At 50.5% G+C, this 27,008-nt stretch overlaps 10 protein-coding genes across 10 annotated transcripts; 8 read left to right on the top strand and 2 right to left on the bottom strand.

The window, feature by feature from the left end:
• Positions 1 to 68: 68 nt before the first annotated feature.
• BU24DRAFT_416580 (uncharacterized protein) lies at positions 69 to 2,341 on the bottom strand. The gene is made up of 4 exons (XM_033526492.1): positions 2,137 to 2,341; positions 1,303 to 2,027; positions 1,116 to 1,255; positions 69 to 1,067 (listed from the first exon to the last, which is right to left on the bottom strand). Exons 1-4 carry the CDS (start codon positions 2,208 to 2,210, stop codon positions 477 to 479), a joined length of 1,530 nt encoding a protein of 509 aa, XP_033389256.1. The 5' UTR covers positions 2,211 to 2,341; the 3' UTR covers positions 69 to 476.
• A 1,138-nt stretch (positions 2,342 to 3,479) lies between these two features.
• BU24DRAFT_361487 (amidase signature enzyme) lies at positions 3,480 to 5,809 on the top strand. Its single transcript, XM_033524146.1, has 4 exons — positions 3,480 to 3,618; positions 3,676 to 3,753; positions 3,813 to 4,429; positions 4,478 to 5,809. Exons 1-4 carry the CDS (start codon positions 3,563 to 3,565, stop codon positions 5,578 to 5,580), a joined length of 1,854 nt encoding a protein of 617 aa, XP_033389257.1. The 5' UTR covers positions 3,480 to 3,562; the 3' UTR covers positions 5,581 to 5,809.
• A 303-nt stretch (positions 5,810 to 6,112) lies between these two features.
• Positions 6,113 to 7,931, top strand: BU24DRAFT_10992 (uncharacterized protein). Its single transcript, XM_033520783.1, has 7 exons — positions 6,113 to 6,163; positions 6,228 to 6,524; positions 6,581 to 6,600; positions 6,664 to 6,771; positions 6,831 to 6,944; positions 7,063 to 7,334; positions 7,392 to 7,931. Exons 2-7 carry the CDS (start codon positions 6,296 to 6,298, stop codon positions 7,690 to 7,692), a joined length of 1,044 nt encoding a protein of 347 aa, XP_033389258.1. The 5' UTR covers positions 6,113 to 6,163; positions 6,228 to 6,295; the 3' UTR covers positions 7,693 to 7,931.
• A 111-nt stretch (positions 7,932 to 8,042) lies between these two features.
• BU24DRAFT_416583 (COQ7-domain-containing protein) lies at positions 8,043 to 9,112 on the top strand. Its single transcript, XM_033526493.1, has one exon. The coding sequence runs from the start codon at positions 8,088 to 8,090 to the stop codon at positions 8,901 to 8,903; it is 816 nt and encodes a 271-aa protein (XP_033389259.1). The 5' UTR covers positions 8,043 to 8,087; the 3' UTR covers positions 8,904 to 9,112.
• On the bottom strand, positions 9,003 to 13,320 carry BU24DRAFT_11004 (uncharacterized protein). The gene is made up of 2 exons (XM_033520784.1): positions 10,186 to 13,320; positions 9,003 to 10,135 (listed from the first exon to the last, which is right to left on the bottom strand). The coding sequence occupies exons 1-2, from the start codon at positions 13,092 to 13,094 to the stop codon at positions 9,103 to 9,105; spliced, it is 3,942 nt and encodes a 1,313-aa protein (XP_033389260.1). The 5' UTR covers positions 13,095 to 13,320; the 3' UTR covers positions 9,003 to 9,102.
• Positions 13,321 to 16,358: 3,038 nt separating this feature from the next.
• Positions 16,359 to 18,370, top strand: BU24DRAFT_339997 (uncharacterized protein; the record flags this gene model as incomplete). The annotated part of the gene is made up of 2 exons (XM_033523212.1): positions 16,359 to 17,036; positions 17,087 to 18,370. The coding sequence occupies 2 exons, from the start codon at positions 16,359 to 16,361 to the stop codon at positions 18,368 to 18,370; spliced, it is 1,962 nt and encodes a 653-aa protein (XP_033389261.1).
• Positions 18,371 to 19,068: 698 nt separating this feature from the next.
• On the top strand, positions 19,069 to 20,637 carry BU24DRAFT_416584 (MOSC-domain-containing protein). The gene is made up of 2 exons (XM_033526494.1): positions 19,069 to 19,541; positions 19,605 to 20,637. The coding sequence occupies exons 1-2, from the start codon at positions 19,292 to 19,294 to the stop codon at positions 20,453 to 20,455; spliced, it is 1,101 nt and encodes a 366-aa protein (XP_033389262.1). The 5' UTR covers positions 19,069 to 19,291; the 3' UTR covers positions 20,456 to 20,637.
• A 159-nt stretch (positions 20,638 to 20,796) lies between these two features.
• On the top strand, positions 20,797 to 22,314 carry BU24DRAFT_416585 (glycoside hydrolase family 43 protein). Its single transcript, XM_033526495.1, has one exon. The coding sequence runs from the start codon at positions 21,267 to 21,269 to the stop codon at positions 22,257 to 22,259; it is 993 nt and encodes a 330-aa protein (XP_033389263.1). The 5' UTR covers positions 20,797 to 21,266; the 3' UTR covers positions 22,260 to 22,314.
• Positions 22,315 to 22,686: 372 nt separating this feature from the next.
• Positions 22,687 to 24,584, top strand: BU24DRAFT_416586 (uncharacterized protein). The gene has a single exon (XM_033526496.1). The coding sequence runs from the start codon at positions 22,801 to 22,803 to the stop codon at positions 24,208 to 24,210; it is 1,410 nt and encodes a 469-aa protein (XP_033389264.1). The 5' UTR covers positions 22,687 to 22,800; the 3' UTR covers positions 24,211 to 24,584.
• A 566-nt stretch (positions 24,585 to 25,150) lies between these two features.
• BU24DRAFT_446049 (uncharacterized protein) lies at positions 25,151 to 26,993 on the top strand (the record flags this gene model as incomplete). Its single annotated transcript, XM_033530740.1, has 2 exons — positions 25,151 to 25,763; positions 25,825 to 26,993. The coding sequence occupies 2 exons, from the start codon at positions 25,151 to 25,153 to the stop codon at positions 26,991 to 26,993; spliced, it is 1,782 nt and encodes a 593-aa protein (XP_033389265.1).
• Between the last annotated feature and the right edge of the window lie 15 nt (positions 26,994 to 27,008).

The raw sequence follows: 27,008 nt of genomic DNA on the forward strand, positions 1-27,008 counted from the left end.
CAAGTACGAGCAATTGAACGGTAAGCATACATACGCACACATGTGGACAAGTCCAAGTTTACAAATGGGGGGTATCTTATATTATTATTTTTTGGTATGATTTTTAACGTCAATGGGACAATTGAACATGGTCATGACTTTCTTTCTTTGTAGGTAATCTGGATTGGACAACCTGCCACGAACGATACCGAAACCGAAACCATTCACCCGAAGTATGACGAATCCGAAAAGTTACCTTGATGATTCCATGATAAAAGAAGACCTGGCAATGCAAGCCAGACGGGGCCAGATAATGATAATTGCCATAAACATGTAAATCGAATGCCATCCCGACTCCTTGCTATGCAAACTTCCAAAAATACAAGCGATCAGGACTGCTGGTTCTCTCTGCAGCGGTCTGATGCAACCACACCGAAGCATGGTATTGGTGCCTTTTGTTCACCCTCCATTGGACCGTCGTCGTGGAATGATGTCAATTAGATCTCAATATCAATTCCGATGTCCATCGAGGCAATGATGTCGTCGTCCATCTTAGGCTTACGGAATGTGGGTAGACCCTTCTTGGGTTCCTTTTTCTTCTCTCCGGGCTTTGGTGTACCGGAGCGTGGGGTACCGGTCCTTGAGTCGCCATCGAACAGGTCATCGGCTTCGGCCTTCTTCTTGGCCTTCTCTTCCTCAGCCCTCTTCTTAGCCTCCTCCGCGGCCTTCTTTGCCTGCCACTCGCGTTCACGCTGCTTCTTCTCTTTGAGTGTCCGATGATAATCCTCAATCTGTGCTTTGCGGACACGCTCCGAATCGAGCATCCGGTTCTTCTTGTTCAATTCGGCGATGCGGCGGGACTCTAGCTCGGCCTGGGTAGCAATCCTTGGGGCCGGATTGTCTCCTGAACCCCTAGACAGGATATGCGAGAATTTATTCTGTTTCTTGATACGGTCGGTAATATCAGCGTCGGTCCAGAAGCGGTTCTCGAGCTTCTTGATGTCGTCAAACTTCCTCTTAAGGGTTTTCTCTGTGGGGAATCGAGAGTTGGACTCGAGAAGTGACTGTCTGTAAGAATCCAAATCGGCCTATACAGCATTAGCAATGGACGGTCATGGGGTATTATATTGACTAACCTCTGTGAAGCGACCATTGGAAAGGAAAGTGAAATTGTACTCCTTCTTGGTGGAGCCGTATTGGGTGACAACATATTGATCCGTTGCCAATCGTTGGCCATCCTTGCCTTCGAATACGTATGGTTTGCCAGATATAAAGCCTGATCAAGGTCAGTGGACGTTCCCAATTCGATCGTGTGGTACATACCCTTGATCTGCGCCATCTTGTAAAGTGTCCTCTTCTGGGCATCTTGACCGGTGCCAACACGGGCGAAAGTTCCAACCATAGCATCCTCGAAGCCAGGGTAGAAGCATACCTTCGAGAAGAAGCCTCTACCAACTCGAACCGCCTCAAAGTGCATGAGCTGTGCGGGCTGCTCGTCGCGGGCTGCTTGTTTGACGCGCTCCTGCTCATCCCAGTCTGGCTCGCTCTCTCCTTCAGCGTCTAGATCGGATTCGACACCTCGCTCAGGGGAGCTCGAGTGCCTCCGTCCGCTGCGACGCTCATCCATACGTTGGAGTTGTTGGTCGCGTTCCTTTCGCTTCTGTTTGTACGCCTCCAGATTGTCGTTTGTCCTGGTCTTGACTTTCTGGCGACTACTCTTACGTTGAGCATCTTCGGGTTCGAGTGAGGAAGCCTTTCGCTTCTTGTCGCTCGCAGCGTTCGTCTTTTCGCTTGCCTTTGCGCGGCGAGCCAACTCGGCCCTGAACTGATGGCCTGAAATCTCTTCCTGACGCTGACCGAGAATCGTCTCGCGCTCAATCTCCGGGAGACTGAGGATGCGACTTCGATCCTTTGCGTCGATGAACTTACCCTCTAGCGGGTAGAGCGTAGAGATTTCTTTGGCGGACGTATCGTCCTCGCGTTCCGAGTCGGACTCATCCATGGCATCGGATCCGAGCGAATTCGGCGAGGAGGCGGCGACCGAGGACCTGGGAGCGTTGTCAGAGCCATGGAAGACGATTGACGGGCGATATGGAGATGGACGCGTGGAATGGGTATGGAATCGAGTTGAAATTTGATGGCAGGAGGAATACTCACGCCTCGCCTTCCTCAACGTCTACATCTTCGTCACCGCCAGCGAGGGCGAAGAGCTCGTCGTCAAGATCAGACATGTTGCAGCGCTCGACCGGAAATTTAGAAACAAGGAGAGGTTGGTTAGGATAGAGATATGATACTGATCGAAAGGAGCCTGCCGTGCGACCGTGGAGACGTGAAGAGGTGAAAGAGGGGGTTGAGTGTCGAGGGTTAGGAGAGAGAATTGGAGGAGAGGGAAGGAGCAGCGAGTAGGCGTTGGGAGACTTTCTAAGGCGTGTGCCAAGATCTTCTAGCCATCCCGCCACCCCTGTTCCCTTTTCCCTTGGGCCTTCTCCGTGGCGCTAGACTACATTAGGGAGCATAATAGTATACACTTCTATTGTAGAGGAAATACGCGTACTTCAAGGTATTGAGGACTCTATAGTGCCTGATCGGAATCCATGTCTTAAGTGACACTTTTACTATCGCTACTATTATTTAAAAAAAAAAAAAACTTTACTATTGTGTATTGTTTAGCTTAAGCATTTCCGTGACATATGGCACGCAAGGAGCTATAGCATTATGTTGCTAGATATTGCATATGGGCAACTCAGATTTTGAAGACAGGCCCTAAAAGCCGGTGAGAACTTTCAGCTACTTAATTGAACATGCATGCAATCTGATGTCGTCTTCAGGGAGCATATCATCCACGTCAACTCACTTATCACGGTTTTGATAGCATTGCTTTTGCCGGCTTTTGGATAAAGAAGGGCGACAGTACTAACAAATTCATGCCCATTGGATCCAGGAGGCATGAATGGGAAAGTATTCTGATGATGTATGAAGCGGTTGAAGTATACGGACGGTCGTTTGAACCTCAGGGCAGGGAAGTGCAGTCAATACACTCACTCCCTTCATGAGCTACTCACCCTTCGAAGGATTTTTGCCCGTGCTAGCAAATGATCAGACCATAATTTGTGAGCTAACTTTAGTATAGTAATGATAAATCAGACATCAATTATGTTATCGCGCTTAGACCGGGGTTCATGAAATAAGTCTGCCTTTGTACATGCGAACTTTGGGAAAATCAAGGGATTGCAGTGCAAAGAGTCACATCACTGTAGCAAGGAAGCATACAGATTGGGGTATCTAGCATCCACCGAGCATTGTTTGATGCCAAATTAAAGTTGAATTATTTATTTCTACCATCGCCAATCAAGTTGTAGGTCCCGCTTTTTACTTGTTGTACTAGCCATTATCAGTATTTCCAGACTGTAGGTCAGGCGCTGAGGGTGGGGTGCCACTCTTGCCGCGTGCCCCCAAATAGGAATGCGGCGTAGTTATAATATCGAATACACATGCTGGCTGTCTTACCGACTTCACTAACGCACTGCTCGAAACCTCAAAAGGTTCCCCCCTCTATACATCTGGAACACCTTAAGATCGCGCTATGAATGACTCGCAAAGTAGTCAGACGATGTTGCGTTACCCCGACCCAGTTCGTGCGTAAGTTTGGATCGAGCTCTTTGATATTTGATTCAGATTCAAGACTGATCAGTATAGACCTGCTGTGCCGTACAACGAACAAAGAAGGCACAATCCCAGACTTTCAGGCTGGTTTCTGGTCATCTTTGCAATCGTGTAAGTCATTGCTCTTTCACGTTCAATAATGCAAGCTTACACCGCGGTCGGCTCTGCAGCATAGAGAGAGTTGCTTTCATTCGAAAACTGGTGTGGAACAATGCAGGTTTTGGCTCTCTTACCATCATTCGGGAGCATATCGACGAGATTGAAGCACGATTCGACCCTACTGTTATTCCCATTGGAGTCCCAGACTCTTCCCACCGCGGAGCAGATGAGCGCAAAATTAAACTAGAAACCTTCAGCAATGTGAAGCTGAATAATTCTAAATCTTCTCGTTACTCTGTAGCTAACTACAGGAGTCAATATCTTTCCGGAGATATTACCCCACTTGCAGTTGCAAAGGTAGTTCTCCCCATGATTCAACGAGACACGCAGTTGCCCGGTGAACATTCAAGAGCATGGATCGATGTAAACGCGGACTTGGTACTAGAAGCTGCAAAAAGATCTACTTTGCGGTACCAAGAAAAGAGATCGCTCGGGCCTCTGGACGGCATCTTAGTAGCTATCAAAGACGAATACGATGTCGAAGGATATGCTACTACCCTAGGGTCCGCGAAAGAAAGCGTGGATGGAAAGAAAGATGTGAAAAGGGTCGATAGCTGGTGTGTTGAAAAGCTTAAAGAGGCTGGGGCGATAGTGTTGGGCAAAGTATCAATGGTTGAATATGGCATGGGTAAGGCATGTTCCTTTTCAAACCCTACTAGTCGACTTATACTGGCAGACACTTCCGGTAACAACATCACTTATGGAACACCGCTCAACCCGTACAATCCGGCGTATTATTGCGGCGGTAGCTCTTCCGGATCAGCGTATGCTGTTTCTACTGGTTTGGTGCCGATTGCGATGGGAAGCGATGCTGGTGGAAGCGTTCGAATACCCTCATCGTTCTGTTCTGTCTACGGTCTGAAGCCAAGCCACAATCGCCTGTCATTCAGGCCGAATCCGAATCACAGTAGCACGTGTGCTGTTAAAGGCCCAATCGCAGCAGATATGAGCTCGTTGTCCGCCGTGTACGATGTGGTCTCCCAGCCGCATCCGAATTCACCTTTCGAGCTTTCCACAGAGGCATCTCAAACAATGGGTCACAATTCAGACAAGCCCAGAGTGATGGGAATTCCTAAAAGATGGTTTCAGCATGCTTCCCCGGGCATTCAGCAACTTTGCCGCAGTATGATCGATCGCCTTTGCGCCAACGGAAATTACACAACCGTTAACATCGACATTCCGTTTGTCGTTGAGGGGCGAATTGCACATGCTTTAACAATGCTTACAGATGCAGCAACGGTTTTGCCGGATACCCAAGGAATCTCCCCAGCAATTCGCATCTTACTCGCTTTGGGGCGGACAACGCCGTCTACTGACTATCTTCTCGCCCAGAAGCTACGAAATGCTCTCATGCAACATCTTGCCTGGTTATGGAAGAAGCACCCCGGAATGATCATTGTAACTCCTACTACAGCATGCGTCGGCTGGCCAATTCAATCGGCTTCTGAGCTTACGTACGGGATTAGTGATGGAGATCGAACACAAGAGACTATGGAGTATATATGGCTTGCGAACTTCTGTGGAGCCCCAAGTATCAGCGTACCTGCCGGCTATGCTGTTCCCGAAGGAAAATCTGATATGGGCATTTCGAGAAAGATCCCGGTTGGTTTGATGGCAACCGGTGAATGGGCAAGTGAAGACGCCCTCGTGTGTTTTGGCTCAGACGTGGAGGATCTCGTGGTCAAAACACAACGTCTGCCACCAACGTGGGTAGATGTTATCAAGCTGGCAAAACAACACACTGAGGAAGACGAAGCAGGCCAGAAAACAGCGAGCTAGTTGCTCTACAAAGGATCGGGCAAACATTCAATCAATCAGCGTAGCTCATCCTGAGGAAAAGATTCTCTAGACACAAATACGTCATCTGTTGACCATATTTATCTGCACAACTTTCGTTCTTCTACAAAATAGTATCGCTGCAATAATAGTGTGGCTACAGGAGATTGCAAACTGGCATTGGTAGTCTTATCAGATCTGGAGTGCAGACACGAGTTTTCATTGGCCTGGGGGAAGAAAAAGGCATTGACAGCGAAACCCAAATACGCCTGATCTAGTCAGCAATATATATTCCATGGTAGCTTCTGCGAATCTGTGGTTCAAACGAGCCACACCCGGTAGCACCGATACCGAGTAAGTTACCGGTGTACGGGTCTTTCCCAACCGTCTATGTCGTACAAACTGCGGTACGGTGACCACTTTCCTATTCTCTCTATGTATCGTTTTCAGCTTACTCGGTGTTCATCGGATAATTGCCTCGACACCCTTTTTTGTAATCAATGTCTAGGATGCATATGTATGCATCATGCCGCATGGTGACAGCTCCCTTCGCCCCCACCTCAATCGCCGAGCGAACGACTGTTCGGTAAGTAGTTGTGGCTTTTATTCCGCACTCTATGATAGCATATCGCTAAGTTCCTTATTTCAAGATGACGGCCATTGTTTCATTACATTCACAAAAAAAGCCCCATACGCCAAAAGATATCTCTCGTTCCACATGTCGAATGTAGGGATCCACTCACTTCCACCATTGGCGCGGGAAAACCCCCTCGATGGGCCTTCAATACCTCCTCCAAACGGCACCACATCCCGGTTTGACAACCCTCCGAACGGGAACAGCATCGGACGTTTTGTAGCGATATTCTGTTTGGTGGTAACGACACTAGCTGTTGGTTTAAGAGCTTACACGCGGATTTTCATTCACAAAAAGATTCACATAGAAGATTGTACGATAATCCTCTCCTTCCGATCACTCTCTGTGCTAACAGAATCCATAATTGAGTCCTTGGATTCTCTGGATATGTAAGATAATTCCCACCCTGTCCTATAGCCGTATTTCTTGTCGGACTGATGCCATGATTACAGGCTTTGTTCATCTGCTTCGTGTACTGCATTTTTGCCATCATCGCCGGTGTAGGGGTGTTTGTGCATCAGTGGGATATACGTGTCAGGGACATGGCCGAGGAACTATGGGTGAGTTCTTCTCGCAAGAACAGTACTTCTTTTCCCTGGTGAAAGCTAATGTAGAGTAGTATATTCATCTAGGCTTCAACTTCTACACAACGTCCGTGATGTTTCTGAAGGCAGCAATCTTGCTAGAGTGGACTCGACTCTTTGCTCCATACGGCATTAGCCCGTGGTTTTCGGTGAGTATACTATTTTCGTTACTTTGACTCCTTCTCGCACATGTCTTCCGATCTGGCAATAATATACGGACGTATGTCTCAACATCTTATTTTGCAGAAGCTTACTGCGTCTTCAAAGAGAACGTGCTACACTTTGCTGGTCTTCAATATACTATTCTTCTCAACGTGTATAATTGTATCAGCAAGTTCTTGTAGGCCGTATAAGGGGACATGGGATCGAGCCATCCCTAAAACCTGTACCAAAACCTTTATCTTGGACATGGCCTCATCGTGCGTCAACGTCGTACTCGATATCGCTGTGCTAGTCCTGCCCCAAAATCTTATCTGGCGTTTACAGATGACGCTGAGACGCAAGATTGGCATCGCAATAATCTTTGGTATTGGCTTACTGTGAGCTCCACTGTGCTTCTCCACACTCTGATGTAGAAAGCTGACATGTCCTTGAAGTGCTTTGATATCCGCCATCTATCGGCTTGTTGCTACGGCACGGTTCCTCACTTCGTCGGACAAGATATATGCCATCTCGGCAGTTGGCTCTGCGTGTCTGTTGGAGATACTTTGCGTGATCCTTGTGTTCTGCACACCTACTTTTCCAGCCATCGTTAGGAAGCATGCCGTGCTGAAGAAAGCTGCGTCCTATTTGCTGTCCCGGAGCGTCTTCGGTTCCAAGCCAAAGGAGCCTGGCAATGAATTACTGACCTTGAATGCGGGCGAAATGCCACGGTCACGGCCACAGCCGGAAGACTGACCTTGGAGAGACATAATTACCTAGGCTGGTGGGAGTGTAGCTCTCAAATAGACAAGACGTAAAGTTTGATATCTATCAGAGCATCTTCACCACACATAAGAAGTTTCGAATTAAATCCTGGAATCCCAATACCGCATTTCAGTATGCTACTTAATCGATAGTATGAAGAGATCACCTCTTAATAGATAATAAAATAGGTTAATTCACATAACACGTAAATAGCAAAGCGGTACTTCCCAACTACTCTTTTCTGTCACCAGATGTTCCAAACCTAGCGTTCCCCAAAAGGGATTGGTCTTAGCGCCTGCACTAGAGCTATCCATACCTCATCTCGAACGACATAAAATGTCCCTCTCACAACCAACATCAACAACTTCACGACATCCCAATTCAAAATGCCTCCCACAATGCCACTCCTCCGCTCAATTGCGCGCATCCCGTCTCGCCAGACACCACTCCCCGTCCTAGACTTCCTAGCTCCGCGCACAATTGCGATTCCCCATCGCCAGATATCACCACCGTCATCATCATTATCATCGCGCCACCACTCAACCGCATCAACAACAACCAACAGCACCAACAACACCAACCCCAACTCCACCCCCTCTCCCGCCCCAAAGTACCCCTCCATGCGCTCCCCCCTCACACCCGAGCAGTCCTCCTTCCTCGACTCCGCCCTCCGCGTCAACCAAGCCGGCGAGCTCGCCGCGGTGCTAATCTACGCCTCGCAGACGCCCCCTCTCATCCGCGCGCACCCCAACCTGCGCCCACTGATGAAGCACATGTACGACCAAGAAGCCGGGCACTTCCAGTACTTCAACGCGCTGATCGCGAAGCACCGGGTGCGCCCGACGGCCATGTATCCCGTGTGGCACGCGGCGGCGAGCGTGCTGGGGTGGGGCACGGCGGTGATGGGGCGGGAGGCGGCGATGGCGTGTACGGAGGCGGTGGAGACGGAGATCGGGTCGCATTACAATGAGCAGGTTAGGGTGCTGTTGGACTGGGCGGAGAAGATGGAGGGGAGGGGCGAGGAGGTGAGTGCGGAGTTTAAGGGGATGGTGGGGGAGTTGAGGAGGATTAGGGATGAGGAGTTGGAGCATTTGGATCATGCGGTTGAGAATGATGCGAAGGGTGCCAGGCCGTATGAGTTGTTGACGAATGTTATTAGGGGGGGCTGTAGGACGGCGATTTGGATTACGGAGAGGGTTTGAGGGGGTAGGGAGCTCTGTGTGTGTAGTGTAGGATATTGTGTGTCATGTACATAAAGAAGTATTTGATGTTGGAAAGTCCGCTGTGGACTGTGTGGATTCCTATGGAACGATATGCTAATTTTCAATCCTAACGATGCTGCAATGCCTATTCAAGACCATGTCCTAGAAACGCCATTACTATGAAAGGGTATACGTCAAATCATTCAAAGCCACCTCCAAGGCTGGCAAGCACGCTCCTCTGGTTCTTCGCCCGGCTCACTTTCTTCTTGAGCTCGTCCTTCCTCTTCTTCTCCACCTTATCCAACGCAGCCCTCCTCTCGGCTTCCCTGGCCTGGGCGTGGATGTTGCTCCTGCCCGTTCCACCGCGCCTGACACCACCGCCCTCCACAGGCGTAGTGGTTCCTGAGCTACCGCTACTAGCGGTAGATAGGTTGCTTGTTGCTCTCCGAATCAAGCTCGGCACGCGGAAGCCAGGCAGGGTACCTCCAGATGCTGAAACGAAGGCCATGTGGCCCCCAGCTGCAGCATCTGATACCTCAATCGTGGTTCGTGATAAGGTAAGACGGTCGATGATCGGCTTGCGTGAGGCTGCTTTCACGGGAGGCTCGATCTCGATATCGGAATCTGAATCGTAGGGTTGAGTCTCGGGAATGACGTCGCGAGGGTCGTCGAGGAGTTCTGAGACTGAGTGTTGGATATCGGCAATCGTCATAGGCTTCCGCGTAAGAGTCTCGTTGGCGGCGGTCCGTCGCAGGTGAGCTGGTGGACGGTTCTCCTTCTCTTGGGAGTCGGGAAGCTTGCGCTTCAGTGGATTGACCGGAGCACCTGTGGTGACCGAGGCCTCGGCAGACTGAGAATCAGGGATTGCTACATCCGCAGTCTCATTGGTTTCTTTGCCCTCTTCTGATTGGGACTGAGACCGACTTTCCCCGTTGAGAAGTTCAGGCTCGTTCAGGAAGTCGTTGTCTGGATCTTCCAAGTGATCGGCGAGGGTGTTGAAGAATGCAGCCTGCTTGGGATTCTGGGCAATCTTGCCGATTCTCTCATCCGAGATGAGTGCCTTGGTCATTTGTCGGAACTGCATTTGCTTCTTCCTGCGTCGCTGCTCTGCCTCGTCTTCCGAGTCAGAGAGGTCAAAGGCGTCACCACCTCGCCGTTTCCGAAGCCCACCGTTCATGATGTCTTTGTAAAGTTGGTTGATGTTCTTCTCATCCGTGACCTTCTCTTTCTCCCTGAAAATGAATTAGCATTAATCAAGATCAACTCGAGTTCAGTGACTTACAAGAAGTAAGAGGCAAGTTTGCGCTCATCAACCTTCACTTCATCATGGTCAATCATCTCTGCGAGCTCCTCATCATCTTCGGCACTGTCATCGTCACTTGCTCCACCAATACCGGCGTATTCGTCCTCAGATTCCTCAGCTTGCTCTTGGACGATATCCTTTGCCCAACTCGTGTTCTTGTTGAACTTGTCGACTTTCTTCTTCTCCTTCTTTGCAGCCTTCTTAAGAACAGCAAATGCATTGTCGGCATCTGGCTTGTTGTTGCTCTCTACAGCTGTACTTTCCTCTTCAACATCAGAGAAGTCGGCAATCAGCTGCTTTCGCTGATGGAGCCTGCCCTTCCTTTGTTTCACAGGAGACTCTGCAACTGGCATCATGACAGTGTCAACCGTGGACGATGGCGCAATTAAGACAGCGGGGGACCGCGTGAATTCAAAGCCTCCATCCTGCGTCGGCTCAAAATCTTGAGTGTGCGAGAAGGCAGGAGACGTGTCGATGAGTTGACTGATACCGAGATTGAGCTGAGGCATGGACTGTCCGACTTGGGACTCCTTCTGTGGGGAAACGGGTGTCTGGCTGTTGGGAACAAGTGTGGCGGGGAACTGCGAAACCATTGCTTGGCTATCAGGTAGACTGCGAAGGAAGGCTATCGAGTCCTGTTCGGGCTCATTGTCAATTGGATGTGCGTTCTGGGATCCAGTCTGTAGATCGGCCATTGTTCCCGCAAACATTTGGGTTAGTCCAAGCGAAGGAGACGACTTGTCGAAGCCAAATGCCGCAGCCATACCATCGTCTTGCTGCGTTGGTGACAATGGTCGTTGGGTCGGCGTGCTATTGTTCGGTACATCGGCCTCGCTGTCATCTTCATCATCGACGATAACATTACGAGCCCGTTTACTAGGACGTGCTCTGGTGACTGGAAGGAGAGTCTCCTCCATGTCATCGTCATCTTGTACTGCAGCGGCTTCGGAAATCTCGGCAAGCTCTTCGTCTTCTTCGTCTTCTTCCTTGTCTTCCTCTTCCGCCGCACCGTCAATCAAGTCGTTATGGTTCCCGACATCATCCTCGTCTTCCGCAAGACTTTCGTCCTCTGAGCCAGATAGCTCAAGCTCAACCTCGTCCTCGGGCTCAGACTCAGGTGCTCCATCTTCATCGCTGGCGGCATAGTCTCCATCGTCAGACTCGTCACTAGATGCCAACTCATCGCCAACCTCACCATTCTTCCTGGCTTCCGCCTTTTCGAGTTTGGTGAGTTTGAGGTCTTCCTGCCGAGCCTTTTCAAGTTGGGCAACGATGTTCTCGATCTCTAACTCATGCTTCTCACGCTCTTCTGCCGTCTCAATATGAATTCCTCGGCGACGCAACTCCTCGATCTTCTCCTCTCGTTCCCGCTGAGCTTGTTTTCGTGCTAGTTGGTTGAGAGAAGAGCCCAATTCGATGATCGTCATGGAAGGCTTGCCCTTCACCCCCTTCTTTCCGGGTGAAGTCAAATTAGCAAGGTGGCGGAGGTGATGGAGAGATGATGATTGTTGCTGCTTCTGCTGTGGTACCCTGTCAAATACAGGGAACCTACTCTTCGGTCGAGGTGTTTTCAGTTCGTCTTCTGAGTCTGAAAGTTCTACCATTTCAGATGCTAAGGGCTTCTCTACGTGAATTGATGGAACCTGCGCGCGCTGTATTGTTGCTTGCTCTTCCGCCGCGTTTGGTGGAAGATGTTGGAATTCTGGAGCTCTGCCTTTCCCCTTATGCACGGATGGGACTAGTCCAATAGTCTCAAGAGAAGGCGAGGCGGCAGAAACCTCCAATTCTGTGAGCGTGTCGTTCTTGGCCGATTCTTCCTGGACTGGAGGGCTGGTTGGCGGTGTGTCATAGGGTTTGTCGTGCTCTACATCAGACGACCTTTGGCTGAAGCTCGTGGGAGGAGTGGGTAGAGCTCCGGTTGCTTCTGTTTGGTAATTGAAGCGAGCAAAGAGATCCTTTGTCGTATACTTCTTCTTGGTCTTTGCCTTGTGGGCCAATTGCATATTTCGACTGATCCTTTGCTGCTCCCGACTCATTTCCTCCAAGGCCTTCTTCCCGGCCTTGCGTGTAGGTCGGGATTGTTGTGTGAGACGTCGTCCGTTCTCACCATCGGGATCGCTATCTGTCTCGTCATCCGTGCTCGCTTCTTTCGAATGTGTCTGCTTCTTTGCGGATGTTGACTTCTCCTTCGCCAATCTCTGTGCTCTGATACGTTCAACACGAGCCTTCATCTCTTTGGAAGATCTCGAGGCAGGCAATTCATCGGATTCGGAGTCATTTGAAGCATTGCTAACGGGCCGAGTTCTCTTCACTGGAGAACCATTGGGGGAAACGAACAGGCCCGGCGATGAGTGTCGTGAATGTGATTTTGTGGGCGACTGTGCTGGAGATGGGGTGTCCCTTGCTATCCGTGTAGCTGTCTTCCTGATGACTTTTCTCTGGACGGGCATATCATCCTCGTCTTCACTACTTGAAAGGCGAGATATATCCAGAGTCGAGGCGGGTTGTGATGTTGCCTGTGCTGCCGCTTGTGTAGTTGATTGTGACTCCATTTGTGCGTTCTGAGTTGATTTATTCATGAGCATCTTCTTGACACGCTCGTAAGCGCTCACACCAGCATCATCTTCGCTGTCTGAAGACGAATCCCCGGTGGTGTGTTGAGGTTGTAAACGTGTAAGGATGTTCGGCCGCGGCTTCTGAGCTTGAGGCTCATCAACCTCTGAGTCGGCATCGTCATCGAGCAACTTTGATAGTGCATTGGCGGATTGTGCGGGGGCATGTGTGATTTTTGGTTCTGGAGAGATGGCTGTGGAATCGGCTTCAAGCTCATTGTCCACGTCCATGGGTACAACGGTTGCAAGTTCTGCGGGCGCCGCAGGATGGGCCATGTCGAGGGTAGCGATGAGTAGAAGGGGGGAAGAACTTAAAAATTCGAATTCATGTATAGTCGACGAGATACAGCAAATATGAGAAAGTAGTGGTGTAGGGATAACAAGTACGGACGACGACCTCACAATCGTAATTGTTATGGTTACGGGAGGTTGGCAAGTGTCGATTGCGTTTGGACCAGCAATTGTCTCTTCCCGAGGTCGCGAACACCAAAACTACGCGACGAAAGTCGCGACGCGTTTTCCAACCCACATAAGGACCATCTAGCCGGAAGTGGGATAGCCCAAAGGACACCACCAGCCACAGCTCATCCACCAGCCACGCATCCACGTGATACCCCTTCTTTTCAGTCGAACTGCCTTCCATACGTTCTACGGCTGTTCGATCATCGACGCTTGAAAGCAATTACCGATAATAGCACGCTTGCTGGGAACTTATTTTAGTCGCTGTGATGTTTCCACAGCTCCGTCATCGTTCGGCTTCAGTTCGATTCACCCGAACTTTCGCTTCTCCCGACCTCCTGCATGTTCTCGATCCCCACAAGAGTCCATGGGACATCCCTCGCCTTGCTGATCGCTTCATCTATCTAATCTCCCGGCCCGTAAAGGACGAGTGTGCGTCAGTTGTCGTTCATGCAATCGTCCTTCGCTTGCAACTCTGCAGATGTCCTGACAATTCCTTCTGCATCAATGAAACAACTTTACAAGCTGATCGTGCGGCTGTCACCTCAGAGGTCTTGCGCAAGTGCTCCTTTTGCCCCGGCGCGTCCTGCCAGGCATCGTCAGTGCAAACAGCACGCCTTGCTCAGGTCAGCGGGCAAGCAACCATTGGTCCATATCTCTAATCAAATTGTTGCATGTCTCGTCAAATTGCCGTAGAGATGCTCCATAAGCCCCGGTACTCGAGTCATTGCAATCCTACATGGTAGACTAATCATGTCCTTTCTTCTAGCATGTTTCAGCACAGCTCGCTCGTGTCGAGATCCCATTGAGTACCAATCTGGATCATGGGAGATTTGTGCAAACCATTTTATTCCTCTTTTGTGCGAGTTGCCTCTTCTGGTTTGTCTAGAAATAGCAATGGTCCGCTTACGCAGTTTGAAACACCAGTTGTTGGCTTTCGTACCCCAGATTGGAGGAATACCCACCCGCCAAGGGTCGAGTGCAAGGGTTCACCTGCAATCGAATGTTGCTCGCGGCATCTAGGAGATCGTTAGCAGAGCGATCGCTCGACGCCATGTTGGACCACAATTTGCTGCGTCAACATTTTCTTTAATTTCAATCTCCACACCAGATGACGATGATGGAGGGGCGCAGACGGCTCCATTCGCGGCTTCACGAGTCCACGTGATGGCATGATGGCTCCATCCCACTGTACGGTAGATTGGTAGTTTATGCGATTGCGCAATGGCGGATGCTCGCGCGGCCTCAAAACGCCATGATACTATGCGCGCCTATGATCCTCGGGGCATTGGTACGATATGGGGGCAACAACGGACCGACGTTGGCCAGGTTGGTGGCTAGGTAGTTGGTACGGCACAGTAGAGTTGTTCCTGGGCGCAACTTGCAAGAATCAAGAATCGAGATGCTGCGCCGCCGTGGTTGCTCACCGTTCTGATCTGGAGAACAGGCGATTTCACGCGATGAATTGATGAATTGATGAATTGACTGCAAGGAACGGGTGCTGAGACATGTCTTTGGCCAATTGGCTACGCTCACGGTTGTTATAACTAGAATGAAGGGTTCGTTAAGATGAGGCATGGCCATGCTTCACGGCGGGGCACAGGTGCAGGCGAAGGCTCGAGATGCACATTCTGCGGCAGTATGGCAAGCTGTCGGCGTGAGTGGAAAGTCGATGCGGCTCTCTCTTGGTTTCTTTTCTCTGAGTCGCTAACGACAATTGGTGATTGAAAAGAGTAAGGTTTTGTCCCTTAGGGCTGTGCAAAGCTGAGATAACTATGGGGGGTGTTTGGGGGTTGGAACTTGGGAGGCGCATGGGATGCATGAAATGATGGGACGATGGGTGTGTTCTGTGGAGTGAGTGTGTAATACCCGTATACGTAGTGAAAGGTTACCTACTGTGTAGATTGTAGTAGTAACTAGTAGTAGTAATGTGTATGAGTGAGTAGGCAGTGAGTAGTGAATGTAAGAGTAAGAGAGAGTGAACGTATGTGTGTGTGTGAAGTCTTGTCGCCCAAAGGGAAAAAGGCTGTTGGGCGAGTAGAAAGGGCGACCCCACTCAGGTTAGCGCCGTCTCAAGTTTCGACCCCTGAGCAAAGCGTCCACCTGTTGGCGTTGGCGTTGGCGGCGCCTGCCCTTTGGCGCTCTCTTCCGGCTCTTTCCACTGAGTGTCTCTCCACGCAATTCACTCTGTTCTCCTCTACCATGCCATCACTCTCGAGTCTCGAGTCTCTAGGTAGAGTCTCCAACAACCCTGGCTTGCCTTGCCTTGCCTTACCCTGCTCTGCTCTGCCCTGCCCTGTCCTGCTGCAACGCCAGGAATCAAGGAGGGAGCAAACCACTCAAGTGCCTACCTATCCTATTCATCCCTCAAGGCTCAGTGCGTGTGTGCGCGCGCCTTCCTCCATATCGCGCGGCCGCTACTGCGACGATCCGTCCAGGAACCCGCTCGTGATCCCTTCTCTGTGGTCTTGCGCCATCATCATCCCTATTACAATTATCATCGGGAACGTCCATCATCATCATCAGTGACAAAGAAAGCGCCAGAAATGCATAGTGTGTGAATTTACATTATTCCAACGACAATGTACAATGTAGATACGAGCGAAACACTACGGCGTCGTGTGCGCAGGCTACCTACCCAGCTCTCGCCAGCCAGGGGTCTCTAAATATATACAATACGGCCCTGCGCACGGGAGAGATGACAGCGTGCACCGCCAAGCGTCGACTCCGTGGTTTCATGGTCGTCCCGATGAAACGACTTATCCTCAAAACAAGAGCGTCCGCTCCGCCCGGGAGATTGGACGATCAATGTCTTCCTGACGGCCTGAGGTCCCAGCTCAGTAGTCTTTCTGTTCCATCCGACAAAAGCGAGCGACCTTCTCGAACATCGCCGCAGTACTTCGTGCCCCCGTCGCCCTCCCTTTCTAACCGTTGTACATACCTAGCAACCTACCTATATCGTCCGTCCGTCTACCATCCATACCAAAAACCCATCCATCCCATTCTCTACCCCCTTCCGACCTGGACTGTCCACTGTAAACTCCGGCATGATCGAGGACTCTCAACGCGCATCCGAATAACATGGAGTCCGACGAGCCACAGCTCCAGTATAGCACACCACAACCATCCAACAGCTTCAAGCGTCCGCGTCGCAGTCTACAAGGTTCAACTCCGCTCAGTAGCGTGTCCGAAAGCGCGTCGCCCTCCCCCCGTCTCTCCGGCCAGGCATCACTCACGCCCGAGGTCATTGAACACATCAATGGCCTCAAGCATCTCGACGACAAGCAAATCTTCCTGTTGCTCGAAGCCGCTCGCAATGGAGGTGAATTTGGCCCGCGCCCTGGCGGCCTGTCGTTGCTCACCATGACCGCAGATCGCATGCGCTCCTCTGGCCCTGACCGGTCTTCGATGTCTACCCTCGGAAGCCGAACATCCTCATACCTCAGCGTGCCCTCAAGCCGGGTTACTAGCATGATGTCCGATCCTCGTTCGTCCATCGCATCAACCGACTCGTCGTTTACCCACTACAGTGCTGCCTCGTCGCGCTTGTCTACCGCGTCGTCGCGACTCTCCACAATTTCCAACGCGTCGCAAAAGAATTTCGCCTGCACCTTTTGTGACAAAGCTTTGAAGTCCAAGCCCTACTGGAAGTCGCACGAGGAGGAATTCCATGAGCAAAGGTTGACATGGCGATGCCCGGATTGCGAACAGATCTTCCATGCCGGAAAGCGCTTCCGTGAGCATCATACCAAACTACATGTACGATATCCGATACGCGTTCACATAGACGGATTACTAACAAACAATAGGGCTGCGAGAACTGCAAGCAACCGAGAGAAAGCGGACAACCTACCAGCAGGAAAGCGTCGCCATGTGTGAAAAAGTACGAGATAGTGATGCACGACAAGGACGCTTGGGGTTGCGGTTTCTGTGGTTGCTTACTAACTACATGGGAGGAGCGTTGTGAGCATATCGCGTTACATTTCGAGGAGAAGCGATCGAAATGGAACTTCACGAACGTCATCCTCGGCCTCCTTAAGCAACCGGACGTCTCGCAGGCATGGAGCTCCATGCTCACGCAGAAACATGGCGATGAACAGAGCATTCCCCAATTCACTTGGGAATCGAAGAAATGCAACCGACTGAGGTACAAGCTGGAGACGAAATGGGACAACCGCATGTTCGATGTCGAGAAGCTCATTGAAGAGACGTACGAGTTGGCAGAAATCGAAGCGCCGGACAGCAATGAGGCACCTGAGCCCATCGAGCAAGTGGAACAAATGGAGTCTAACGACACGACTGAGCTTGTCGACTGCAAGCTAGAGCCCTTCGAGTTCACCCCGGACCAGCGACTGTCCAGCTCCCATGGTATGCCGCCTGAGCATGCAATGATGGACCTCGATCCAGTTGAGCCCATGCAGACCATGACACCAACATCGATGCAACCACCGATGGAACCAAGCCAATGGCCTGTTAGCGCCAATATGACGCCAAACACCATGAGCATGGATACGCCCATGGATGCGTTTGGAGGTTTCGCGGCAAACATGACGCCGATGACCACGGATTTCAGTCAACCTCAGCCTGTTCCCCAGACCTTTGCCCAAACCGCGTGGCCAAACGCAGGTTTTGTATCGACTCCCGACTTGGTCAACTTCCAGCAGCCAAATGCGTACATGAATTACACACCGCAGCCACAAAAGGAAGTCGTCCAAGTGCCAACGTCACAGTACTCTGCTTTTGCGCGCCCCACGTCGCAGCATTCGCATGCCGGATTCGTGCGGCCAGCCTCGCAACACTCCAATGCCAACTTTGCGCAATATCCCAGACAGAGTGTGCCGCCGAACTTCCTCCACCACCAGCACACGGGTAGCACTAGCTCGCGCAGATACGTCCCCAAGCTGATCAACATCTCCAACTCGAGCAATCGTGGATCTCAACATTTCCCCGATCAGCCTCCACCGCCTCCTCCCAAGGACGAGAATCGCTTTTCGCGGATGATTCAGATGAAGAGGCGCCCCAGTAACATCTCGCAACACACCGTTATACCCCATCGCGAGATGGGATGGAACGACGAAGTCAACTGGGGTTGAGGAGTAGAAACATAGGTGGTCCCACCACAATCTGATGGCCGGCTGGCTCCGGTCCTCGTCCCCTCCCTTAACAGAAACCACCAAACTAAGGTCACTGAGAAAGTGGCTCCGATCCTCGGTCTCATCGAGCAATCGTTAAGTCGAGCAAACCCTCTCCTCTACGGAGTTTTCCTTTTCCGTTTTCACAATCTACTCGATATCTTTTTGATGCTGCGTTTTGATTAGCCTCATGATGGGCTTCGATTGAAGTAGGGTATACCCAATAATGTATCGTTGCAATGTTATTGCCAATGTTTTTCCCCTCCATATCTTAGTGTTTGGACTTATTAATAATCGATATACCGAAGCCTGACGCAATGTATGGAAGAGACGTAACGATGGAAGATAATAGAAGGATTGACTTCAATGTTCATTTTAGATATACATATAGCTTCTGTATTACAAGCTTTTTTCACTTTGATCTGTGCGTTACCGAAGCTTGAGGAAATTCGTGAGTGCAGAAAGATGCCACACAAGGTCTCTAACAGTTGAATAACAACGTTCAAGGTGTGAGGTTGGAAGAAGAGTACCCTGGTGTTCCGGCGGATGGTGAGTTCTAGCGTCGGTAGTTGTTCACATCATCATGCGGTCCCCGTTTGCGCTAATGTAACTCTCCAGAAACGTTCAAGTGCGAACCTTCCTCTCGTCATCGCTATCTGCGTATCTACCCCACATCCGGTGGAGTGTAGAATTGAATCCGTCAATGTCTTTTCCGACCTTCTAACATCATTCTAGACCTGGCGTCAGACGCTGACTTTGTCATCACAACAAGCCATAAGCGAGACCAATTGTACTCGTAAACTGATATGATCTTTTGACTGAGCACTTTCAACATCTTTTTCCAGGCATTGCACAATCTGAAGCTTGCCTAGCTCGTTCACAATGGCTTCTTCGAGTACTACTCAGGGCGCAATTGTACTCTCAGTGTTTTTCCTCCCAATCTTGACCTATTTCCTATACATCCGACTCACGACTCAAGCACAATCCAAATCGTTGAATACCAAACCTCAACGTGATGTTGGGCCCCTTCCAGCACCAACTAAGATCACGCAATTGCTCATCCATCCTATCAAAAGCTGTCATGGAATATCCGTACCATCCGCAAAGCTTCTGCCCACTGGTCTGGATCTAGGTGAGTCTATACACATAACCAATATAGCCACACATCGGGCCCCTGAACTAAACGACTATACAGATCGCCAATGGATGTGGGTGAGCTATCCAGATTACAAATTCCTCACGATTCGCAACCTCTCCAAGATGACTCTCATCCGCCCGACCTACGACTCCTCAACCGACACCCTCACCATCACGGCGCCAGCCCCGAACTCCATGGACGAGAAGCTCCAATTCTCCATCCCAGCGCACCCTTCCGCATCCTGGCTCGCCTCCAACACCTCCCTCGTCGATGCCACCGTCTGGAGCGCCGTGACGCCCGCACATTGCTACTCCGCTGAACTAACAAACCAATTCAACGACTTCTTCGGCCGGGAAGTCCGCCTCGTCTATAAATCGCCATACAGCGACGTCCCGAGGCCACTTGTCTCCAACGGCGCACCCAAGGTCCTAGGACGAAACGCATCGACATGTTTCCCAGACCTCATGCCCATCCTCGTGGGCACCGAAGCCAGCATCGACGAGCTCAACACCCGTCTCCAAGCCGCGGAAGGCCTCACAATCCCAGTCACGAGGTTCAGACCCAACATCCTCGTCAAAGGTGACGCGACGAAACCTTGGGACGAAGATCGCTGGAAGACGCTTCGGATCACGTCAAGCGCCGAGAAAGATGGGGAGCTCGTGCTGGATATCACGCAGCGGTGTGCGCGGTGCCAGGTACCTAATGTTGATACGGAGAGTGGGGAGAAGAATCCTAGACAGCCGTGGGATACGCTTATGAAGTATAGGAGGATTGATGAGGGGATCACGTTTAAGCCTTGCTTTGGGATGTTGTGTGTGCCGAGGGGCGAGGGGATGGAGATTAGGGTTGGGGATACGCTTGAGGTCACGGAGGTTACGGGGGATCATAGGTATCTTGCGGGGATGTGAGATTTGAGGATAGTCGGCCTAGAAACTTTTCATCTTTCTTCTTTCGGGATATGGAAATTGGACGAGCTAGAGTTGTGTTGATTAGAGTTTGAATCATCTGAGAGAGACAATGAGTCATTCATATATTTGGGTTTTGTAACGATTGTTCTTTTCTAGAGAAAACATACAAAGATACTGCAGACTATTCAAAATTGAGTTGCTGAAGCTTGCTTCTACTTATCACGATGATATTTCTTTCGTGAATTAAGCAGACCCTTTGGGTATACTAACCTAAACAGGAAATCTGAACCGTGAACGCGAAAACACGTGCATCACCCTCTTCCCCATTCCAGGGTTATCAAAATCCTCGTGTAACATGCATCCGAAACGGTCCACCCGGGACGCAATCCGTCATCAATATCTAATGCTACACTGGTGATCGGAGTTACTAACAATGGTTCAACGTCCGGAGATCCGAGGCATTTCTGCTAACAGATGGGTCTACTGCAGCGGATGAATACGAGCGGCTAAAGGCACCATCTGTACCGCGAAACACCACCGCGTTTCCCTCAATCACTCAGTCTGGAACGATGTCATTTTAACAGTGCCTTTTGAGAATCACAAGACACCATCTCTCGGCCTCTAAGGTAGCTAGGCTAGCCGTGCCGATGGCTAATGTAATGGCTAAATTCGCCACGAATTGGGCCTTTTGCTGTATGGCGGGGTCGTTCTTAAGAGCTTTATGATTCCGTGACCTTAGCTCTGTGCTATTGACCTACAATCAACGATTGAACGAACAATTTGCTAAACAGTGGTTTAAAACTCTATCACCATGGCTGACAAGGACCCCATCGTCACCCACGTATTCACAGCCGACCCCTCCGCGCACGTCTTCAATGGCAAACTCTTCATCTATCCGTCGCACGACCGGGAGACCGACATCCCCAACAATGACAACGGCGACCAATACGACATGAACGACTACCACGTCTTCAGCATGGAAGAAGTCGGCGGGCCAGTCACAGACCACGGCGTCGTTTTGAAACAAGAAGACGTGCCGTGGGTGTCGAAGCAATTGTGGGCGCCAGATGCCGCAACGAAGAACGGCAAATACTACCTATATTTTCCCGCCCGGGACAAGGATGGCATCTTCAGAGTGGGCGTTGCGGAGGGCGACAAGCCCGAAGGCCCATTTAAACCGGAACCGGAGCCAATTCAGGGTAGCTTCAGCATCGACCCCGCTACCTTCGTCGACGATGACGGGCAGGCGTATCTGTACTTTGGAGGAATATGGGGAGGCCAGTTGCAATGCTGGACGACGGGTGAATTTCAGAGGGATGCGTATTCGACGATGGAAGCGCAGGATGGCCCCGCACTGTCTGCCAAGGTCGGCAAGCTTAACGACGATATGAAGTCTTTTGCCTCGCCCCCGCAGGACGTTCTTCTTCTCGATGGCGAGACTGGCCAGCCAATCCACTCGTCTGATCACGATCGACGCTTCTTCGAAGCCGCATGGCTGCACAAGTACAATGGAAAGTACTACTTTTCGTACTCAACCGGTGATACACACTATTTGGCGTATGGCATTAGCGACAGCCCGCTGGGCCCTTTCACATACGGAGGGAGGATTTTGGAACCGGTCTTGGGATGGACGACTCACCACTCCATTGCGGAGTTCAAGGGAAAGTGGTATCTGTTCTATCACGACACGAGTATCTCCGGGAAGAACCATTTGAGGTGTGTCAAGATAAGAGAGATTGTCTATGATGCGGAGGGCAAGATTCAGTTGGCGGAACCTCAAGCCAAACTTGAGACGGCTGCTTAGATTGTGTTATCACAAATCATAACGAATGAAACAATGTGAACAAAAATATTCAACACGAGACAATGTATGTGTTTGGTTCGCACGCAATAAAGTAAACTGTGATGGCTTGCTAGTGCAGAACAATATTTCCTTTTTGGGTATACCTGGTCTTATTGCCATTGATTCCAGCACTAAATTGTAGTTTGTACAACCTGACTATCGGTACATAGTCTTACACTAAGCACCGCCATATATTGTTTCGGTACGCTTGCCATCAAAACAGACAAAGCAGACATCAGGGTACAATGGGACGACACGTGGGAGGGTTCAGCGGCAGGTGACGTCTATCGGTGTGGCTCTGTGTGGCTTCTTACGGCTTAGCGACCAAACCCGCATCAGCCTGCATCTCCGAAAGTGCCGTACGCGAAGCATATTTAACTCCCTGTCACTGCCCACAACATTTTTATATAGTTATTGATAAGAAACAGATTTTTACCTTTGGAACTCCCTCGAATATCTTCTTCTGTACGCCTATTCTTAGGGCGACGCGCACGCCGGCGTCATGATTTCTTTCCCTAAGCTCGCGAACCCATCTCCGCATCTCCGCCAGGTCTATCATCACAATGTCAGGACCGTGAGGACTTCGCTTCTTTCAGAGCTCTCGGGATCGCTCGGAGACTTGGGGACTCTTCTTCCTCTTATGACGGCCTTGGTTATCACGGGATCCATTTCTTTGCCCGCGACGCTTCTGTTCACGGGCGCAGCGAACATGCTGACGGGCACCGCGTTTGGCATACCACTACCAGTCCAACCTATGAAGGCCATCGCAGCAGTCGCAATAGCTCAGAAATTCACCATCGAGGAGAACGCGGCAGCAGGACTCGTGGTGGCTACTTTGGTGGGCATCTTGAGTGTCACGGGTTTGATCAACTGGGCGAACCGCGTGACGCCAGTACCCGTGGTAAAAGGCATCCAAGTTGGAGCTGGATTATCTCTCTGTTTGAGCGCTGGATCTTCTCTTTTGGCACCACTTGGATGGACTGGACCGTGGTGGGGAGACAATCTTCTATGGGCCATCGCAGCAGCCTTGTTCCTCCTACTCACATTGGCATATCCAAAACTTCCCTACGCCATCATCGTCTTCACCATCGGAATCATACTCTCCCTCTTGTCTCCAACCAGCAACTCCCAACCTCCCACCCCCTCCCACTCCATCCCCATCGTCCACCCATCCGCCCACGATTTCTGGAAAGCCACCACCACCGCCTCCCTCGGCCAACTCCCCCTCACCCTCCTCAACTCCGTCATCGCCGTCTCCGCCCTCGCCAGCGACCTCCTCCCCTCCCCACCGTACCCGCCAACCCCCAGCGTAACCCAAATCGGGACCTCCGTCTCGCTCTTCAACCTCATCGGCTGCTGGTTCGGCGCGATGCCCGTGTGCCACGGGTCCGGCGGTCTCGCCGGCCAATTCCGCTTCGGGGCCCGCAGCGGCGCGAGCATCATCTTCCTAGGCGCGCTCAAGTTCTCCCTCGGGCTCGCCGCCTTCTTCCACCCATCCGCGATCGTCGGCGTCCTCGCCGGAATCCCAAAGTCCATCCTCGGGATCCTAGTCCTCGCCGCGGGGATCGAACTCGCGAAGGTCGGCGAGAGCGTCAACACGGACGCGCGGGACCTCCGCGTGCTGAACGTTGATCGCAGCTGGGACGGGAAGCGCGTGAAGACGCTCGACGAGCAGGAGAAGAAGGATAGGTGGGCTGTCATGCTTGTCACGGTCGCCGCGCTGTTGGCGTTTAAGAACGATGCTGTGGGGTTTGTGGCGGGGTTGTGCTGGAGTGGTGGGATTGTGGCGGCGAGGAGGGTGGAGGTTTGGAGGGCGGAGAGGCAGGGGAGGCCGTTTTGGAGGGGGAGTGTGAATGGGAGGGAGGAGGTGTCGGCGTTGTTGGAACATGAGGAGTCGGATACTATTGCGTAGGGTGGGGGTTTTGGTTGTACGTTTCTCTTTTCTTGCGACTTGTATATCCTTTGTTTTGGATTGACTTTTCGATAAGTGTCGGATACCCATAACTACCTGAGCATGAGCGGTAAATGATTGACATGATGCATTCCTTATGACCTTTTCAATAGAATTTATTTTTACAAGGACATTTCGACAAGTTCTCCCATGGTGTGTTTTCATATCTGATTTGATGTTCTGAGGTCATGTCATTGCATTGGTGAAGACATTTGATAGTATAATTCGTCACTGAGGGACATCGCAACAGCTTGACGTCGAGATGGAGCTACCGCTGCATAGTAGTCTGTGAGCATTTAGGTGTATCAAGACGTGTGGAAATAGACATAGATGAGATGACTGTAGCCCTCCATCTGGTGGTTCAATTTGATATTCTAGTGCAAGAGGAGGCACATTTTATAGTGCAAAAGCATGTATGATTGTTGTCTCGAGAATCGCCGTATAAAAGGTAAGGAAATATTTGTAGACGAAAGAAAAGTTCCTTTGATAGATGTTCATTACCTCGTGTCACTCCATTGCTGAATTGGCAATAGTTATTATCTTAAATAGGATGAAGATATGGAAATTCAGCATTGAAAGTTCAACGGTAGGGTAATCCTAACGTTTGAGTAATAACTTCAATTTTCACATATCGTAACAAGACATAAATTTTGTGTGTGCAATGCACAGCCCATAAGATGTACGTACAGCCCATACAATGTACAGCCTCAATGCGGCCAATTACCATCGATCGTTAAGCGACCTGCAGTTGTGACGTCCAGCTGTGCTGCTGTGAGAGGAACTTGGCGTACGATTGAGCTCAGCCTCATTGCACCTCATCCTGTCCAGTCCAGCTTTGCTCTACATTCACAAGACTTTGTTCTTGGAACAAGGTCTCCCGACGAACATTCTGAGTTTGAATATGGCAGAGTCAGTTGGAGTGCCTGGTTCTCACCGGGAACCCTATCGTTATGATCCCCCGCCTCGTCGCCATCGCGCAGCAACTCCGCCCATCGAACATGCCCCTCCATTACTTGCAGAATCAAGACAAGAAGTACCGCCACGGGAACGTAAATTAACGCCCAACAAACGCCTGAAGCCTAGCAGTCATGAAACAGGGTCATCTGCCGACGTTTCTCACCTTGAAAGCGAGGCTGATCTTCATGAGGGACATAGTCGAGGGCAAGAAATAGATATGGTAAACAACAGACACACAATAAGAATACCAGGATCTGGGACGTCCGAGATCAAAGAATACGTAACTTCTACACCACTCGACTATACTTCTGTACCGGGGCACCCGTTACGAATAGTTGGAGAAAAGGCGATCCGTCATATGTACAAAAAGGAGCTGCTTAAGAAAGGAATCATTGGACCTTGTGATCGACTCATGCGTTCTTTGAGCGGAGAAGAAAAGAAAGCTGCTGTACGAAGAAGGTTAGTGCCCAACTCAGATTTGAATGATGGAGAAAGGCGTGCTCTTGAGCTTCCCACACCCAAGGTATCGGCGAACGACCTTAGCGCACTACCCCGATGTGAGTAATGTTCGGCTCCATGTTCCTTGAGAACTCAATGTTAATGAAGGATATCTCGCAGACGTTTTTTCGATTAATTCTGTACACAATTCCTTTAAGGGACCTCAGTCGGGTTCTCTCAAAGGTGGAACTCACGTGGAATTGAAGGATGGAACCCATGACCCCGACCCTCCAGAAACAGGAGCATCGATCTTCAATACTGACACCATTGATACCAGGCCAAAGTTGGGTTTATCGGAGCCCATTCTTTACATATCTGACCGCCAAAAAGCAATCAAATCTACTGCTGATGACCATCACCAACACCAGAACGATGCGTCTCGTCACAGGGCCAAACCCCTCCATAGTTTTCTTCCCGGGTATAGAGAATTCCCAAGCCATCCCCAAACAAATCATAAGAAGAAATCAGGCCCAAACTCATACGACCCTATTCGGACAGGGCGATTCGAGGCGGAACCCAAGACCAATGCGAACATCAGACGCAGAGACAATATGTCCGCGATTCGACGGCGAGCAATGAATGATCATCTCATGAGGGAGAAGAGAGATGCATCTCAAAAACCCATAAGCATCAGAAGAGGCGAAGGTTTTGACTCGAATGTCCGAAATGATTCCAGGAACATGGCATCCTTGATGGACACACGCTCAAATTTGCCTGACGCCGTAACATCACATTTTGGACTTGAAAAGTTTGATAATGTTGATCCCGTGATTAGCTCTAAGCGCTTCTCTGGTAGCAGCAAGGGGCCTATATCTACTATGAGCGCACAGCTGGCGATCGATTGTGAGCTTTGCGATGAGATGCTACCGGTATTAGGCGAAGAGCCTTACGCACAACTCCTTACACACTTAAGGGTTATCCACAATTTTCAGCGGCATATGTGCGTGACATGCGGGGCTAAGTTTGGTACGGAAGGTGAGGTGCGTAACCACCACTCGCAGGAGCATTGGAGCTCCCCCAACGAACCCAGGAATGCACCGGCTCGACTTTACAACACATACACCATCTCTCAAGATACAACAACCGTTGCAACATGTCAAAGCAAGACTAGACTATGCGCCGTACAAGATCGTGAGATACAACTAAGGGAAATGGTTCAACAGCCAAAGCTTTCGCATGGAAGTCGACTCGATCTGGGATGGATGTCGCAGGTAGACAGTATTTCCCGTCCATATCATCTTGTGATAAAGAACGAGCATCGTTTGTCCAATGTCAGAGCATCAAAATGAAATTGGGTTGAGGAT

Source organism: Aaosphaeria arxii (assembly GCF_010015735.1).
Source record: "Aaosphaeria arxii CBS 175.79 unplaced genomic scaffold BU24scaffold_1, whole genome shotgun sequence".
Taxonomy (NCBI): domain Eukaryota; kingdom Fungi; phylum Ascomycota; class Dothideomycetes; order Pleosporales; genus Aaosphaeria; species Aaosphaeria arxii.

What these genes read in the sequence shown, in the direction of transcription:
- BU24DRAFT_10992 (XM_033520783.1), top strand. Translation starts at nt 6,296, where the DNA reads ATGTCGAATGTAGGGATCCACTCACTTCCACCATTGGCGCGGGAAAAC. An exon ending in AAAGATTCACATAGAAGATT is followed by an intron (nt 6,525 to 6,580) that starts GTACGATAATCC and finishes TCCATAATTGAG; the next exon opens with TCCTTGGATTCTCTGGATAT. An exon ending in ATCTTTGGTATTGGCTTACT is followed by an intron (nt 7,335 to 7,391) that starts GTGAGCTCCACT and finishes ATGTCCTTGAAG; the next exon opens with TGCTTTGATATCCGCCATCT.
- BU24DRAFT_416586 (XM_033526496.1), top strand. Translation starts at nt 22,801, where the DNA reads ATGATTTCTTTCCCTAAGCTCGCGAACCCATCTCCGCATCTCCGCCAG.
- BU24DRAFT_416585 (XM_033526495.1), top strand. Translation starts at nt 21,267, where the DNA reads ATGGCTGACAAGGACCCCATCGTCACCCACGTATTCACAGCCGACCCC.
- BU24DRAFT_11004 (XM_033520784.1), bottom strand. Translation starts at nt 13,094, where the DNA reads ATGGCCCATCCTGCGGCGCCCGCAGAACTTGCAACCGTTGTACCCATG. An exon ending in AAACTTGCCTCTTACTTCTT is followed by an intron (nt 10,136 to 10,185) that starts GTAAGTCACTGA and finishes ATTCATTTTCAG; the next exon opens with GGAGAAAGAGAAGGTCACGG.
- BU24DRAFT_361487 (XM_033524146.1), top strand. Translation starts at nt 3,563, where the DNA reads ATGAATGACTCGCAAAGTAGTCAGACGATGTTGCGTTACCCCGACCCA. An exon ending in CTGGTCATCTTTGCAATCGT is followed by an intron (nt 3,754 to 3,812) that starts GTAAGTCATTGC and finishes TCGGCTCTGCAG; the next exon opens with CATAGAGAGAGTTGCTTTCA. An exon ending in AATGGTTGAATATGGCATGG is followed by an intron (nt 4,430 to 4,477) that starts GTAAGGCATGTT and finishes TTATACTGGCAG; the next exon opens with ACACTTCCGGTAACAACATC.
- BU24DRAFT_416583 (XM_033526493.1), top strand. Translation starts at nt 8,088, where the DNA reads ATGCCTCCCACAATGCCACTCCTCCGCTCAATTGCGCGCATCCCGTCT.
- BU24DRAFT_416580 (XM_033526492.1), bottom strand. Translation starts at nt 2,210, where the DNA reads ATGTCTGATCTTGACGACGAGCTCTTCGCCCTCGCTGGCGGTGACGAA. An exon ending in GACGTTGAGGAAGGCGAGGC is followed by an intron (nt 2,028 to 2,136) that starts GTGAGTATTCCT and finishes CAACGCTCCCAG; the next exon opens with GTCCTCGGTCGCCGCCTCCT. An exon ending in CCAATGGTCGCTTCACAGAG is followed by an intron (nt 1,068 to 1,115) that starts GTTAGTCAATAT and finishes AATGCTGTATAG; the next exon opens with GCCGATTTGGATTCTTACAG.
- BU24DRAFT_416584 (XM_033526494.1), top strand. Translation starts at nt 19,292, where the DNA reads ATGGCTTCTTCGAGTACTACTCAGGGCGCAATTGTACTCTCAGTGTTT. An exon ending in GCCCACTGGTCTGGATCTAG is followed by an intron (nt 19,542 to 19,604) that starts GTGAGTCTATAC and finishes ACGACTATACAG; the next exon opens with ATCGCCAATGGATGTGGGTG.